Source organism: Pelecanus crispus, chromosome 11, assembly GCF_030463565.1.
Source record: "Pelecanus crispus isolate bPelCri1 chromosome 11, bPelCri1.pri, whole genome shotgun sequence".
NCBI classification, from domain to species: domain Eukaryota; kingdom Metazoa; phylum Chordata; class Aves; order Pelecaniformes; family Pelecanidae; genus Pelecanus; species Pelecanus crispus.
In genome coordinates, this window is record NC_134653.1 from 31,767,817 (window position 1) to 31,784,368 (window position 16,552).

The window sequence follows — 16,552 nt, forward strand, 5'->3', positions numbered from 1 at the left end:
CTACAAAGCCATTTGCCTCATATCACGTGGTGGGTTTTTTTTTCTTTTTTTTCCTTTTTTAAAGAACAAATTTGGATTTTGATTTACAAATCATGAGTTTATCCCTCACCGGACACACCAAAGACCAGTAAAGCTTATAGCTTTTCCATCTGTTTATAAAGCAATACTGTATTATAAAGAATTGATATTTTTATCACATGCTTGATTGTTTTTGTTTTAAGATGTGCACTCTAAACATATCAAACCTAATTTCTTCCTATGAACTTAAGCTGTCTGCGCACAATAAATTTTTGGAAAAGGAAATGACAGGGCCCGTACTATCAAAATAACTTTAAACGATGCATGAAGCAGTAACACTTCCTAGGAATTAGATTATTGTGACTATTTGGGAGAGGAACGTACAAGAAAGGTGTTCCATGAAATGGAAGCGTGGGTGAGTGGAGCGCAGGCTGACTTCCGGCTGCTGCAGAGGGGGTGTGCGCGTTAGCGGGAGCTGGTGGTTCCGGAGCGGAGAGTTGAAGGAAAGGGAAGTTTATACACCAGTAACCGTGTAACGTAACGGGACTGGCAGGAGTCGGGACTTCTGCAGCAGTGTTACTAGGTATTGGGGTAAAACAGGGCTAAGATGTGGTGAATTGGAAAAACTCTGTGGTTCCTTGCTACTTTTATGGCTATCTTTGGGAGACCTGCAACATACAGTTTCCCTCTAAATGTACTTTCTTGGTGTTTGTGAAGAAGGCATGGCTGGGGAAAAAAAAACCAAAAAACCAAAACAAAAACCAGATTTTGGGACCAGACAGTTATGACTGAGTCAAGGAGAAGGGGGGGAGGCAAAGGTCTGGTGAAGACATGAGGGATTTTGTGATGGAATCTCCATCTCTCGGTAACGGACATCCTTTCTCCAGGGAAAAATCCAGATTGTGTGTGTGTAGAGAATGGCTGTATGAAGTAGTTTCTTACAAAGATAGCTGAAATGATGAAGCAAATCTGAGTCTGTATCTAATGAGGATGCTTTTTTGTTGTTAAAATGAGACTATCACCTATGCTTACCTAAGAGGCGATTATGTGAATTTCATGTCTGAGGTATAACTTATGCAGGAATAGTTCTGTAAATACATTTAAATGAATTGTAAAGATATTTAATAAATATAGTATTTATACTAAAATGTGTTTTTTAAAGTAAAGTTGACGGCAAAACCTCTCGTTTGTTAATGCAGTGATGTCACTGGTGGCACAGAGCCGCCCAGCCACCGATGCCTGGGGTGCTGGGCGCTCGCTTAGGCCTTTGTGCGGTGTTCTCGAACCCGCAGGGGGATGAAGAGGCAGGGAGAGGGAAAAGGATAATGCAAGTCTGAAACACAAATGCCTCCTAAACTCACGCTTTCAAACATCACTTTTATATTTTCAAATTCATTTCTATGACAACTTTGGCTCTTCAGTTAAATGTTCGCTCTACAAAGTTTCTGTAAAAATACCAGCTATGATATAGCAATAACATGTTTGGTGATGCCAGAGCGGATGGGTTTATTTTTCTAGTGCTCTTAACTTTACAACAGCAGCTTAATTTGCCTTGAAGTGCGAATGCAGTTTGAATTCTCTGGTGAGAACGTATGGGAGAGCTGAACATCCAAAGCAGTGTACCTACAGGATATGTCATACACAAATCTCAATCTAGTCAATCATGACCTAAATTTATATTGCATTATGACAGCATCTAACAGTTTTAGAATGATCTGTGCTGGTGGCTAACATAAACAGCGAATAAACGCTTGATCTGTATGGACACAGCAGGAAATGACAAAGTACTCAGCACCGAGTTTTGTCCTTAACGTCTATCTTGCCAAAAAAAATGAAATGGGCACCGTTTGAGTAGGATTCCCGCTTTCCAGGCTGACTGAGTAGGTATTCGTGAAATGCAGTTCACTGCACAAGCTCAGAATACAAACAGTTTCCATCGAGTTCTAACTTGAAGAACTGCAATCAAACTACTTTCTAAAACTAGAAACAGCTCCACAATTACCACGTGAAACGTACTTTTATCTTTTAAGGCAATCTCCGGCAGTCTTTACTTGGATTCAAACGTTTCATGTTACTAGAGAACTTGGGAGCTCTGCACGTTGCCAAACTCCTCTTCGGTGTCGCTAGCTGTTGCTAAACTGTGGAAGGCGTGACTGACAGCATCCTTCGCCTTACAAGAAACTGCTCCAAAAAATAAGGAATGGAACTGGAAAATGCAATATTTATATAAGTAAGAAACTGCGTGTGACACACAATTTTGGGGTTAATTATTTCTGAAGCTTCTGCCACTTGTAAAAGCATGCTTTAAAAACCTTTATCTGTCTGCAGTGTTTCCTAGTAAAACATACCTGCCATCTGTGAGTGTTTCCAGCGTTACAGTTAAACATGGTAGTGGCGGTTTTTTGTCAGCTACACTGCTCCGTTAAAACACCACGCGGAGAGCCAAGCGTCAACACGTAGTCACCCCCAGAGCACGGGCAGCCTTCAGCTCAATCCCGGCGAAGGCGCGCCACTGTAAAGAGGACTGGGAGCTGCCTTACCGTCTGACAATGAGACTCAGCTGCCTCTCCTTCCAGCACTGCACAGTGCTCTGCCTCAGCCCTGGCTGCTCCTGCCATGCCTGTCAGATCCTTCTTTATCACTCTGGGAATACTTGTACTCTCTTGTTTTGCCAAAGGACTCGCAGGTTTTGCCGACACTCTGTTCGGTGCATTTCCATTCACCTGTGGCTTTTTGGAAGCAACTGCTGCTGCATTGCTATCTTTATCCATGGAGGTTTTTTCAGATTTACCCATGCATGTCTTCAAGCTGGATTGGAGAGAGTAGGTCAGGTTAGTAACTGGCTTTGATATGTTTTTGTTAGAATGACTTTATTTTCTGTTAATGAACAGTATTATGGCTTTAGATTCTCGACAAGTATTTTCCCTTCCCCTCCTACTGCAACAGAACCCCGGGGAGATAAAGGACAGCAGAAGCTAGCACAGTGCTCTCCGTTGCACCATGTTTTATTGCTCTGCATGACGCCAAGATGTTCCTGAACCCGTCTAGTTCACCGTTTTCCTGTGAACAAAGACTCTGCGATCCGTACAATGCTTACCAATACCCTGCAAGAATGGGCAGATCGCTTCCTTTCCATCGTAAGTCTGACTTAGCTGGAAAACTAAACTTCAATTTCCCATCCTCTTAAGGCAGTCTGCCTCCCTCGCCTGCCCCCGACGCCTGCCGTTACCTTTCCTGCTGCTGTGAAAAGCAGGGAGGCTGCTGGGAAGCTGGCTCCTTTTCAATGCCAGACAAGGTGGCCAAAATAAAGCCGGCTTCCAGCACCGTATCTTCGACACTGAAAGCAATTGGTCTGAACACAAACATTCAGAGAATTAAACAGCACACATAATTATACATACTGTGGGAGGAAACACAGCTCATGCAATTCTATGCATAAAGATGTGTGTTACAGATTTAAATGCACCAATGAGCAAATGCTATACAGTATTATACTTAGTCATAGTTTTAAATGTAACTGTTAAAATTGTATTTTAAACAGAAAATGTATTGTTTCTTTAGACTATTAAATAAAATCCCTGCATGCATTAGACTGAGAGCCTGAAGTGTCCAGGCAACTTATATATAGGTACTCATTAGTCAGCATGGCTCGCTTAGTAATGCTGATGCCTACGTTAAATGCTCTATGCATAATAACAAACTATTCAATGCTGTATTGCAGATTAGAAATACAGCTTTTGGTACGAAATGAAAATCTATTTTATTGTTCCAATTCAATATTCACTGAGCAACCTGCAGACAAAAATGGACTGTAGAGTTGTAACTGCAGTAGTTCTAGTCAGCTATGTTCCAAAACGTACTTTCCAGATACGTCAAAATGGATGGAGACAGGAACACTGGTAGCTTCTGAAAATGCTAGCAGTCCCTGCAAAGAAGGGGTGGGTGGTTAAGTGCTGTTTTAAAAACAGAAGGTCAATATTAGAAGGTAACCCCAGCTGTTGCTTACTGGCAAAAAGAGGGTAAAAGCCTACTGCTTCTAGACTATATTTCTTGCCTTCCCTGCCTGGAGCTTTGCCAAAGAAGCTTCAGCACATGGAACTTCTGTGGCCACGATGTTTTCTCCAGTACAGTTGTAGCGTGGCTGCCCAGCACTGAAACTACATTTTTGATGTTTTAAAAACATTTGGCTTGCCTTTCAAAGGCTACTGTGAGGGACTCCACGGTGTCCTGAAGATCCTGGTTTTTAAAGCTAATCCTGAACCAGCTGGTAAAATACCACTGCTGCTCAGGAGGCCTGGTGGAACACTTCCTTGGCCATTCTGCATTGTCCTGGTCAAGTCAGGCAAATTAATGGTACGTTTTATTTTCAAGACAAGTTCTTACTTTACCCTCAATTCTTTAAGGCAAAACGTGACTTCAGAATCTACTCCAACTTGAAAGTAGTCAAATTCATCTGGACTGAGCTGTATTTCCGTAAGCATTGTCTTTGAAAAATCTGTTTAAAATAACGAGAAAGTCAAGGACTCGATGAGCTCAACAAAACTAGGATTAGCACCATGAGGTAAATTTTTACATTGCCATCGTTTGAACAAATAATTGTATTGTTATAGCGACTAACAGTAGTGTATGTTTATCTAAATTTATTTCAAAATTAAGTAAAATAAAATCCTCAATTTATTTACAGTGGATTATGTAGATTTAAATGGCTTTTAACAGAACTTATTTCATGTTCCACTTTGTGATCTAACCTGATACCTGCTGTCGTTCTTGCAAATCTGCTTTGTCGACAGGCATTCAGCACAAATAGTATTACCAGCTGCTTATTGTTGCATAGATGGGAAGAGCAAAATGCAGCATGACATTAACAGATTAATCGTAATTGCTGACAATCATCAGAGGACAATAAAGGTGGACTTAGGTTCTTTGTTTTCAATTATAATCCTTTCCGGATACGTAAGTGGCAACAGGAAATAGCTCTTCAGTTTCAGGTATTCAATTGTTGCTTGTTATCATTAGATTAGTCCGTACTTGTTATTAGGTGTGTGAGAAGAAAGTAAGGGGGTGCTTCTATGATGCATTATAGTCTCAGAGGCATTCAGAAAAATTTTACAGCAGCTTAAACAGTACCCACCTATCCAGTTCTCTTCCAAAGCCAGGCTGCTAACAAAGCATTACAAACTGTTCCCAGTCTTCTGTTTCTCTGCTCAAGAGGGTTGTTTTTTTTTTTTTTAATCTCAGCCTTCAACGAGGCCCCATTACGTGTTTGAATATAATCTCGTAAAGTTCCTTAAAACTGTAGAAATACACATTTACAACGCACCTGCCAGCTTCTGCAAGGCAGAGCCTACCACACGCAAATGAAAACAAGTCTAGGCAGAAGGTGTAATTTCTTTCTTTGAAAATTAAACCCAACTGTGGAAAAACCCAAGCCATCGCCAGATGATACGTTCAAAGGACATGTTTTGTTTCAGTGCATACAGAACATATGCTGCAGGCAGTATACTGCATCACATGCTACACAAGAACAATTGTAAATCCTCCTTTTTCTCCTTGACTGTTTGGTTTTTTGGTATCTCATTAAATTTTTACCTACTATTTTTTTCACTTTCTGTCTTACAATAACCCTTGTATGTTTCTAAAACAACATTTGTCATTCAAAAGGTAATCTTTTTAGTGTCTTTTTATTTTCAGTAATTTCTTCCCTGTTTCACTCCAGTCAGTTTCCACCACTTAATCCTTCTTGCTCTCCACTGCTTTAGCCTGTTCTCAGCACAATCCCCACCCCTACGCTCTAGGCAGTCATCTTTTTCTAGGTCATTATCCTCAGTTTTGGTCATAAGCAAGTATGGAAAGCATCCCTTTATTACATGATATACAAGAACCTATACTTCAAAAACACAATTATATCTTTAAAATTAGTTTGAGTCACACACCAAGAATCCAGATTGTTCTCCATCTTGGAGATCTGAAAATGGCAGCGCACAGCGTAACTGTTAGGCCAGCTAACACACTGTATTGCCCTTACACTAAAATATACTCCGTAATGATATCAATTCTATAATTAGGGTACTCAGGCTTAAATAGTTCTTTTTAAAACATAAAATTATCTCCTTTTTCCTGTCTGCTGCTGTGCTTCTGCTCTTGCAGCGCGGTAATTACCTCTGTTCGAGCCTACAGCAAGTAAGTGGCATAATTTATTTCAATTGGCTGCTCAGGCTGGTATCTGCCACTGATACCAGGAAAATGTTATTAAAAACACACTTTCTTAAAATATATTAAAACCAGAGGGTGGCAGTATGACTTAAAATCTCTCTCTATGTTCCCTCTCTTAAAAATCTCATTCAGCCATAAAATGCATTCTCCGTTTATGTTGCAATAGTTATCATTCTTTTAGTTCAACTCTTTTAAAGTCCCAATATTGTTTCATACTTTGAATTTCCTTACCGGTGTCTTCCGCAGTGTAACTCTTGAAACAAACTTTCATTGGAGTAACTGATAAGGTTACTTCTTCTTGACTGGACGGAAAGTGAATAATTACATCAGACAGCAGCCTATAAAATTTCATGCAACATTAAAATGATTTTACATGCCACAAATTACCAGCTTGCATTTGTTACTCACATTAGAAATTAAAATTGTTACTTGGCAATACTGTTGGAAAAACTGCCTTTGAACTGTGCACCCCTTAAAGTGTGCTGTATCTTTTTAATTGATTTATATAGCAATAGGTACATAAGATATCTAAAAATACAACTAGTGATTATGAAAACAAATATGTTCATATTTAATGCCTGTGCATGCTGCCAATCAGTTTTACACATATTGCTGCTACATTTCTACATGTATATATTACAATTTTGAGTAAACCTCAGCGTCCTATACTCTTCATTCAAAAGCTTGGAGTTTTAAAAGTTGCATAATCTTTTTATAAACACACATAATATCTATATGGAGATCTCTTTATATACCTTTAATGCTTTAATGGTTGATTATTGTGGCAAGAGCTCCTATGCACAAGAAACACTTTTAATAGAAATGCTGTCAGGAAAAGCACAGTCTAACTGTTATTTGCCTTTGCTTGCAACGACAAGCCAAAGCTTGGGTTCTTCCAGGAGCTGCTTTTCAAAGCAGAACTTGGCCTTATTGCATTTAAAAAATTGTACTTCTACCACTGGATTCTTTGACTATAAAATTAAAGCACTACTTTATTTGTCTGTCATAGGTGGAAGTTGCTCAAAGGTGTGAATTTAAATTATACATTACACACTTCTTGAGGTTAGACTGAGTAGGATTAATGGCAGTAGTAGTAATATGAAAAATCAAGCTCTAGGATGCAGAATTTAGGAATTTGCCGTTTTTGACTGTGCCCTAATCAGATTTTGATTAGTTAATGACTATGAGAGCAGTATTGCCTCCTGTATGATTTTTTTTTTTTTTTAAAAGAAAAAATATTTTTGTATTCATTACCTGGAGTGGACTTTAAGTATGTTTGGACACATGTGCTTTGCAAAAACAGCCTGCAACGGATCACATTCTTGAAACGTCAAATTATATGTTTTTACAACACCTAAGTATAAAGGATATGAACAAAATTCAATGCTGGTCTGTAATTTTAAATGTTTTTTCAGTAGTATTTTTCTTTTAGGAAATGTCAATAGAGAAACTAACCAAGTGACTTACTCTAGCTATTTGGAAATAACTCACCCACAAAAAGAAAAGTGAATTAACGTGCCATCTAAGATTTCCTTTATCCTATTAGTTATGCCCCTCCAGCATCTGAGATTTTTAAGAATCCACAAGAAATAAGTGAACAGCAGCAAGTGCAACACATGCAGGGGAAAAAGAGGCTTCAGTTTTTAACTGGTATAGTAATATAAATGGTGGTGGAATACAAAAGGCAAACCCTACACATCTCTGTATTTCTAGATAAGCATGAACTAAGCTTAATTGTCTTGAGAACTAATACAATACATTATCTCATTATTAGTAATACAAGCTAGATTTTTAATAACATAAACCACTGCCTATTACACAGCACAGCTCAGCAAGGTATGCTGATACATGATTGTTCTTTATGAGTTTTGCAAAGACTAATGACGATGAATATACCTGGTGTTCTGCTGGACCGAGGGTGTCAGACCTGTTACTGTGTTGAAGAACCGTAAGCATTAGAAGTGGAAAGACCCAGTAAATCCTCTAGTTCAAACACCTGCCAAAACAGGATTTCCCTCCCTTTCCCTAATGTTTTTTCAGAATTTACTCCAGCCTAGCTCTAAACTGTAAGCAGTAGGCTGACAATTAATATATAGCATGCATTAACTACTGAAGAACATTCATCTGATAAAGCCTGTTATAACTTCATTTTAACAAGGTGATGCACATGATTAATATAAATTATGATGTGAAGAGCCTGAAAGCGTTTGGCATAATGTTCCATCAATAACATTCAGGTAATAATTACACTAAATATTGTGTTGCCCTGCTGTTTTAAACTGCTTTTGTTTCTGTAAAGTCACTTGATGTGTAACCTACCATGTTTGCAGAGGAGCTGAAAAGTTATGCGATGATCATTAATATTTGTATAAATGCTGCATTTCTCTACATTCCTTTCCAGCACATTTACACATCTAAACACAGGAAGAACTGACTGTTAAAAAAAAAAAATATCAGCGCAGAAGTTACTCACCAAGCAATTTTGCAATATTATTTCCCTAGTTTCGTACAGTTTATCTCAAGCTCCTGCTTTTATGGCTTCCCCAAACTGCTCTGTAAGCAGACACTGAGGCAGCCAATACTGATCCTCGCCATCCTCACCCACTATTCCAATACGCGGCCAACAGATCTGTTTGCTAAATAACTGGTCAAAGCTCTCCTGCCTCACACTGTTTTTGAAGGCTACAGGAGAAATGCTCCAGAGGCAGAAATGTGGTATTCCTTCACCCCGAGATGCAGCTGGTTCAGGCTTGGGGAACTACAGGGCACAGCTCAGGAGGTACAACTTCTAAACATAATTAAATACCAACGCCCTCTTTTGCAGAATTGCTCAGAAGCGCTTGAGTTTAGAGCCATCTACATGCCTCTATGAGCTTCCCCCTATAATTTCATTTGGAAATTGGGCTAATTTGCTGCTTACAAAGCTGTGCGTAACAATCCATTAAAATGTACCTTAATTATCAATTTGCATGGGAGGGATAACTGTTTTTCCTTCTGACATGGTTGAGACACAGCTGTCCAGCAGTAATGTTGAAAAAACATAGATGAGAAGAAGACATATGCATATGCTGACCTTGAAGAATTCACGGATCTTAAGGCAAGCTGAAAATATAAGTAAAATAGTTTATTAACTCAAAATATTTCATATCGAACCTCTAACAAAAAAGCCATCTCTGTGCTTTGGTACCACACCCAAGCCACAAAACCTTTAAATGTGTACATCTCAAAATAAATACAGATGCATCATGCATACAATCATGTTCAAACTTATCACCTTCATTATTACTGGTCAGAAGTCACTGGTGTAATACAGGCATAGGAATCCAGTCTATGGCTGGCCCTGAAGTGCCAGCTCCCTAAGCACTTAAAAGCTCAGCTTGCATTTGAGGCATTTGAAGGACCGGAGCTTTACAATCTTCCTGTACACCCATCCACGTGATAGTACAAATCAGCAAAGACACTACTAGCACCTAGAAAATTCTTCAGGTATAAAAAGAAATCATCTCCTCTTCCAATTTTCCAGCCTCCTAGCAAGTTAAGGAGAGTTGATCACTTTTAACTAAGAAACTTCTAGAGAAAAGCCTAATTCTGCTGGAAATGGTGTTTGATTAATCAGAGGCATATTAATGGATATATTCTTCCTGTTGAGTCATACCAGTACAAAAACATGTTGTTTAGAGGCAGCTTCTGATGTGGTACAAAACGTAACGCGTTTGACCCATGACAACAGAAATAAACCCCTTGGTATTAATCCGGATGTCCTGGACAAGATTCAGCTTGGGGAACAAAAAATCAAATAATACTAAGGGCAGAGTAGGAATGAATATTCCTTGATGCAATCTGCATAATTACAATTACAGAAAATATGGCATTTGTCCATATTGAAAGTGGAGGAAGCTGAGAGAGAATGTAACTCAGACTGAAGGGTACCTGTAGGAAAACAACACAATACCAAACAACATAAATACTATGCTTCCAAGAAAGATTTTAAAATTACAATAAATCAAATTCACTTACACCTTTTTCTATGGGGTCAAACCAAAATTCATCACTAATACGTGCTATGGCATGTATTGCTCTTCCAAACACTATCAGGAAAAGAAAACAGCGCAATATGTATTCTAAGTTTAAAAAAAAAAAAGTTATACTGCATTTTTTCTAGAATAATTTAAGAGGAAACATTAGAAATTTCCTACACGTTTCAAAGAAAACCGATGACATGGTGGAAAACATTATTTTTTAGTAGCACAAACACCTTGATGTTTTCAAAAGCTGCCTCTGACGAGGCAGCTCTCAGATGTCACCTGTCCCTCTGCAGCAACTGGCATGACCTAATGTCACCGCAAATTAATTCAATGTAATCGGACAAAACACCACTCAAGTTAGAAATTACATTTTGTAGATGGCAACAAGCTTGAGCAAGTGGTAAGCAGCTGGACATCTGTAAAGATGTAGCCCTAAAAAACACAGAAGAAACCAGCAGTGGATCTCAAAATTTGCCTCTGCGCACCCTGGCGCTGGCAGAGCAGCGTTTTGCACAGAATGCTGTGCACAGGAGGTTTAGTTGGGCCTCTGGAAACACAACAGCACGTGCAGGGAGGCACCCAGCTCAGCAATGGCTTCTCCACCTGAAAGCACAACCCCAGCCCTCCGCTCTCTAATCTGAACGACTTTCAGAGGCTGCATGTTGCCCCACGAAAATGCCTTTGTCCTCCTGGCAACGAGGAACAGGCTGCTGCTCTGCTGTGAGTGACTGTGGCGGAGCTGGCCACAGCTCCCAGTGCCCCGTGCCCCTCTTTGCACCGCCTGAGAGCCCCCGCGGGGAAGCCCACTGAGGGCAGTGCCAAGGGAGCCCATGGTGCCAGCAGGCCAGTCCCGCATCCCCGCAGCCGCCGGCCCTGCCGAGCTGTACGGCCCTGAGGCGGCCCGCGCTGGGCTGCCTGTTTCTCCCACACCCCCCCCTCTGTCCCAGGCCTGCTGCCTCCTGTGGGGCCACAGCTACCTCTGAGATGAGCCCCCCCAATGACACACTTCATGGCCCGCCGCAAGCTGCCGAGCCCCCCCCGCCGTCGCCGCGCCCTTCCCCTCACACGACGGCTGCAGAAAAGGCGGGAAGCGCTGCGCTGCGGGCGAGAGGAGGGGCTTAGCGCTCTTCAGAGCCCCGGATGTAGCCACAGGGCTGGCTGCGGAGGAACGCGTTGCGGGCTAGCTTGGCCCTTCGGAGGTGCCGTAGCGGGTGGTTGGCGCCGGCCTGGCTTCCGGGAGGAGCGGCAGCGGCGGTGTGCGGGAGCGCGGCGCCGAGCAGGATGGTGAGCGGCGGGCGCGCCCCGGCCCCCACCCCCGGGGCTCTCTCCCCGCCGGGGCTCGCCCCGCCGCGCCGGGGGGCCCTGGGCTCGCTTCCTCCGGCCGCGGCCCGTCGGGCCTGGGTCAGCGGCGCGGTGGGCGCGGAGCCGCGGCGGGCGGGAGGCCGGGCCCCGCCGGCAGGCGTGGCGCGGCTGTGCTGGACGTGCGCTCAGGGGACGTTTTCTGTCAGTCGCCGCCCGGAGGTCCCCCTGCTGCCGGGCTGGGGTAGATGGAGGGGCGGGAGGGCAGCGCTGAGAGGTGAAGCCCCGCTGAGGGCCCGCCGGCGGCGAGGAGGCCGCGCTGAGGGGCCCCCGCCGGCGGGAGAGCGGCCGGGGGCTGCGCGCAGGAGCCGGGTTTTTATTTATTTGTTTGTTTGTTTGTTTATTTTAACGCTTCTTTCATAACATCAACAATTCATTATTATTTGCCTATTCATTTGGCTATATTTTCTTTTCTGTTGCTTTCTTTTGTTTAACACTGATCATGTTTCACCCTGTTTTTCATTCCCCCCTGTCTGCAATCAACTTCTTCATTCCAATAAAAGGCTGGGCACAGAGTAAGTTTACTCCTCTCGGCTGTTGCTAACACCGGTGGTAAGGGCTTGTCAATGTTACTAGATGATACGAACGTCAGATGGTACATATGAATGATGGGCTGCTGTTCATGCCATGCTCAAGATTGCACCTAAATTCCTAGTTAAAGCCAGATGTTGTAACATTCTTTGCCGCTATTTTATGCCACAGATACTTGTGATTATTAAGCACACTTCAATGCTTTCCATTTGTTTTTGTTACTGTAGCTTGCCAAGCTTTTCTTTAATTAATAGGAGCTCAAACGTGATTTGGGGGAAAGTATGGGGCCTGCCAGTTCGTCAGCGAAGGAAGTGGTCTTTGCTGAACTCACAAACTCTGCTGGCTTCAGTGGGGTTATGTGTTTTAAGTGGCAGTATAATTTTATTAAAAATTAAATACATAACTGGTGTTGCATGTCTAAGTCCCTAGTGAGGGCATTTTTCACTGAGAACTCTTGAAAGACCATCAAAAATGTGTCTTTTTTTTTCCTCTCCTGGGTTAGTTTTAAATTGGTAGCTCATTGATAAAAAACTCTTGTATTGCTTTACTGATACTTTCAACCATCTAATCTCCAAAGATGCATGGCTTTGATGATGGCACTGAGACGTTCTTAATCTAAAAAAAACCAAAACCCAAACAAAAAACCCACTCAAATTCCCTCTGCCTTTTTTGATGACTGTTAGCGTGAAGATAGCTGCATGGCCTGAAAAATTTAAAAAGCAAATATTAAAAAAGGTAATTTCTCAGCATAGTTACTACTGTGTATATATATATCTGGGCTTTGTCTTTTACGAACACATTTGATGGCTGTCATTTTAGGAACTGTCTTACTAACAAAGCATATGGTTGGAAGATAAACTGTCTCCTTTAATATGGAGCTATTTATCAAGTTAACAAGGATGACAATCTCTAGATCCAGTGTTTTTACAGTGTAGTGGCATAACACCCTGTGCTTTGTAGAGCTTTTCATGCCCTTTTTGCATAATTAATTTATTGCTGTGTTGCTTGCATTAATTATTTCTTTATTTGCAGATTTAAAGCCTGTGATATTAAACTATGGTCTTACTTCATCTGAATCCTTAATTTTGAAGCCACCATTAAATCTGTATTCTCCTTGCATCTGTTGTACTGAAACTATGAATATATAGAACTGGTAATAGAACCACTGTGTGCAGTAGTCTGGCTTATCTTCTTTGCAGTGCCCTGGGTTTTTTGTTTTGTTTTTGTTTTGGTTTTTGTTTTTTAAACTGTTAGTCTTACTCTCTTGTTCAGTGGTTCCTACAATATGGACTCTGAACAAGTCGGCTATTCTGGTTAGCTATTAACACATGTTGCAAATTTGCTGCTTTTTTTTTTTTTCCCTGATAAGGAAGAAAACAGAAGTTAATTAAAGTAGAAAAAAACTTGGATGAAGAGTTTTAAAGAGGGAAGTGGCCAAAGTTTAGCCAGGTCTGTGCTTGAGAACATGTACTAGAGATGTCCTTTTTTTTTTTTTTTTTTCCTTTGCATGTTAAGGAGAAAAAAAAAAAAGTGGGATAGTTTATGGTAGTTCCCAAATTTGTGTAAAATACATCAAGTAGTAACACATTTCTGTTGTTAAACCTTGCAATGGCTTTCAGCAACAAAACCAAAAAAAAATTCTGTACACTCTTGTGAGGCCCCCCTCTGGATAAAGTTCTATGTTAGTAAGAGCCCGTGTTTTCCTTCAGTATAGCAATATTCCATCACCATTTCATTTTTATTTTAGTAGCTTTTACATCAAAATGCAAGTTATGAAACTGAAGAAAACATTGCAATGCTTTCTGTTTGCCAATGATTCTTGTCTTAATAAGCATCTGTAATGATCTTTCTTCCCTGTCATGACACCTGATAAGTTGGTGTTAGTATTAGGAGATCTTCATATTCCACATCGATGCAACAGCCTCCCAGCCAAATTCAAAAAACTGCTGGTTCCAGGAAAGATCCAACACATCCTCTGCACAGGAAACCTCTGCACCAAGGACACTTATGACTACCTCAAGACTCTGGCTGGGGATGTTCATGTTGTCAGAGGGGACTTTGATGAGGTAGTGTCCTCTTGACAATGACTTTTTTTTGTGCATCTTTTACATAAAGGCAACATTTGGGTTATTTGTAATTCAAGTAAAAGTGGGCAAATAGGTTATGTACTACTAAGAGCACGTGAAAAGAAAACTGAGCCAAAGAGTTGGGATTACAGTCAATAATGTGAATTGCACAGTAAGTTCTGGTCTGCCGTCAGTATGAATAAAAGTAATTTGTGTAGTTGGCTATGTCTAGGACTCCAGCAAACAGGACCTGCTGTTGTCAGATCTTCATAGAATCATAGAATACTTTGGGTGGGAAGGGACCTTTAGAGGCCACCCAGCCCAACCCTGCAGTGAGCAGGGACATCTCTAACCAGATCAGGGTGCTCAGAGCCCCGTCCAACCTGACCTGGAATGTTGCCAGGGATGGGGCCTCCACTGCCTCTCTGGGCAACCTGTTTCAGTGCCTCACCACCCTCATTGTAAAAATTTTCTTTCTTATGTCTAGTCTAAATCTATTCTTCTTTAGTTTAAATCCATTATTCCTTGTCCTGTCACAACAGGCCTTGCTAAAAAGATTGCCCCCATCCTTCCTATAGGGCCCCCCCCCCCCTTTGAAGTTCCTTGCATCCTACCACATTCTCCACAGTGTTCCTAAAAGCAGCTTTGTAGCTCTCATTTTGTAGTGGTAGGGCTAATTACATTGAATATTTCCGTAAGCTTTCCCCCTCTCTTCTTGGTGTTGCATAGAGATCTTAAAATATAAATCTGTGCATCTAATCTATGTTGGTGTTTTTATTTTTAGAACCTGAATTATCCTGAACAGAAAGTTGTAACTGTTGGACAGTTCAAAATCGGGCTGATTCATGGCCATCAGGTTATTCCTTGGGGTGATATGGCCAGCCTGGCACTGCTACAAAGGCAGTTTGATGTGGACATCCTAATTTCAGGACATACACACAAATTTGAGGCATTTGAACATGAAAACAAGTTCTATATCAATCCAGGATCAGCTACAGGAGCTTATCATGCCTTAGAGAAGTAAGTGAAGTATGGGAAATACCGTGGGGTGTTTCTTTTCAATAACAAAACTGAACTACAAAACTCATTATGAAGGTTAATGTTTACATTCTAAATGTGGGGGAGAGGAAGGGTTGATAGTACTCGCTAAGTCTCCTTGACTGAAACACATGAGAATGAAATACTTAAAGCTTCAGCTCCAATGTACTGTGCTTACAAAATTTGTACCGTTTTTCTTAGATTGATTTCTGTTAACTAGTGGTGAAACACTGCTAAGGTGATTATATACGCACAATTAATATGAATTTTTTCCTCTCTTTCCAGCAACATCATTCCTTCATTTGTGCTGATGGATATCCAGGCTTCTACAGTAGTTACATATGTCTATCAACTAATTGGAGATGATGTGAAAGTAGAAAGAATTGAGTACAAAAAGTCTTAAAAATGTATTTGCTTGTCTGGTATTTTTACCATCTCATTCTGAACTGCAAGTTACTACAATACTTGATTGCTAGTTTACAGTACTACACTTACTTGCTAACAGCTTAACAATGTAGCTTATAACTTTAAAACAACATTGTGTTTGCTTTTCTCTGTATGAATTGATTTGTAAAATATTCCATTGAAATAACTGTTTAAATACTGTTCGTTAATGTTGTAATAAACTCTACTTCATAGAAAAACAAAGCTTTATGAACTGTTGTTGGGGAAAAAAATGCAACAGTTGTAGTTGCTTTTAAAATACCTGATGCTCTGGTTTGGTGACTTACTTCTAAAGGGTACTTGTAAAAGGCTTGAACAAAAAGGTTGAGGGCTCTGGGGCCATATTATCCAATTGTTACTTAATTTTCTCAATTAAATTAAAAGAATAAAATGGATTGATAGATTCTGAAAGTATTACAGTTAAGTCATAACTTACAGTAGTAATTTCGCTGTAGAAAGTTTAACTTTAGTCTTTTTATAATCAAAGCAGTTTCAACTACCACTGTGCTTTAATGAATGATGGTCTCAAATCTATAAACAGTGAAGAGAGGCTTTTCTTTATTTATGGCTTATACCTGACACTACATGTATATGCACTTTGCTCCATGTACAGAAGTTTTAAATAATGTTAATTCCATGTGGCACTGGTACTACTACTGAAGACTAAAAACATTGGTTGTTCAAGAAGACTGGACCTTTTGGCTGTCCTGTTATCGTGACTGCAGGGAACTGAATGTATTTTAACAGCTCCCCTTTCTCATGGCTGCTAACTTTCCAATAAAAACAGAGTTTTGTCTTCTATGGAAGAACATTTAGAATGGTGGCCTGTTTCCTTTGCAGATGTTGGCCTTCCTATTA

At 40.7% G+C, this 16,552-nt stretch overlaps 2 protein-coding genes across 5 annotated transcripts; one reads left to right on the top strand and one right to left on the bottom strand.

Moving 5' to 3' along the window:
* Positions 1-1,948: 1,948 nt before the first annotated feature.
* RAD9B (RAD9 checkpoint clamp component B) lies at positions 1,949-11,273 on the bottom strand. Its single transcript, XM_075718511.1, has 11 exons — positions 11,234-11,273; positions 10,249-10,319; positions 9,184-9,333; positions 8,551-8,665; positions 7,486-7,585; positions 6,463-6,569; positions 4,407-4,513; positions 3,879-3,943; positions 3,248-3,370; positions 2,559-2,826; positions 1,949-2,224 (listed from the first exon to the last, which is right to left on the bottom strand). Exons 1-11 carry the CDS (start codon positions 11,265-11,267, stop codon positions 2,093-2,095), a joined length of 1,272 nt encoding a protein of 423 aa, XP_075574626.1. The 5' UTR covers positions 11,268-11,273; the 3' UTR covers positions 1,949-2,092.
* Positions 11,274-11,532: 259 nt separating this feature from the next.
* VPS29 (VPS29 retromer complex component) lies at positions 11,533-15,818 on the top strand. 4 transcript variants are annotated; one of them, XM_075718728.1, is made up of 4 exons: positions 11,533-11,540; positions 14,021-14,212; positions 14,997-15,232; positions 15,536-15,818. In XM_075718728.1, the coding sequence occupies exons 1-4, from the start codon at positions 11,538-11,540 to the stop codon at positions 15,651-15,653; spliced, it is 549 nt and encodes a 182-aa protein (XP_075574843.1). In that variant the 5' UTR covers positions 11,533-11,537; the 3' UTR covers positions 15,654-15,818. The 4 variants fall into 4 exon arrangements, with proteins under 4 accessions (XP_075574843.1, XP_075574842.1, XP_009487443.1 ...); XM_075718727.1 differs by lacking the exon at positions 11,533-11,540 and adding an exon at positions 12,209-12,323; XM_009489168.2 differs by lacking the exon at positions 11,533-11,540 and having other exon boundaries at positions 13,987-14,212.
* Positions 15,819-16,552: the final 734 nt, after the last annotated feature.

What these genes read in the sequence shown, in the direction of transcription:
- RAD9B (XM_075718511.1), bottom strand. Translation starts at nt 11,267, where the DNA reads ATGAAGTGTGTCATTGGGGGGGCTCATCTCAGAG. An exon ending in TCAGCTCCTCTGCAAACATG is followed by an intron (nt 7,586 to 8,550) that starts GTAGGTTACACA and finishes CTTTATACTTAG; the next exon opens with GTGTTGTAAAAACATATAAT. An exon ending in TTTTCACAGCAGCAGGAAAG is followed by an intron (nt 2,827 to 3,247) that starts GTAACGGCAGGC and finishes TCTCCAATCCAG; the next exon opens with CTTGAAGACATGCATGGGTA.
- VPS29 (XM_075718727.1), top strand. Translation starts at nt 12,243, where the DNA reads ATGCTCAAGATTGCACCTAAATTCCTAGTTAAAGCCAGATGTTGTAAC. An exon ending in TCAGAGGGGACTTTGATGAG is followed by an intron (nt 14,213 to 14,996) that starts GTAGTGTCCTCT and finishes TTTTATTTTTAG; the next exon opens with AACCTGAATTATCCTGAACA. An exon ending in GCTTATCATGCCTTAGAGAA is followed by an intron (nt 15,233 to 15,535) that starts GTAAGTGAAGTA and finishes CTCTCTTTCCAG; the next exon opens with CAACATCATTCCTTCATTTG.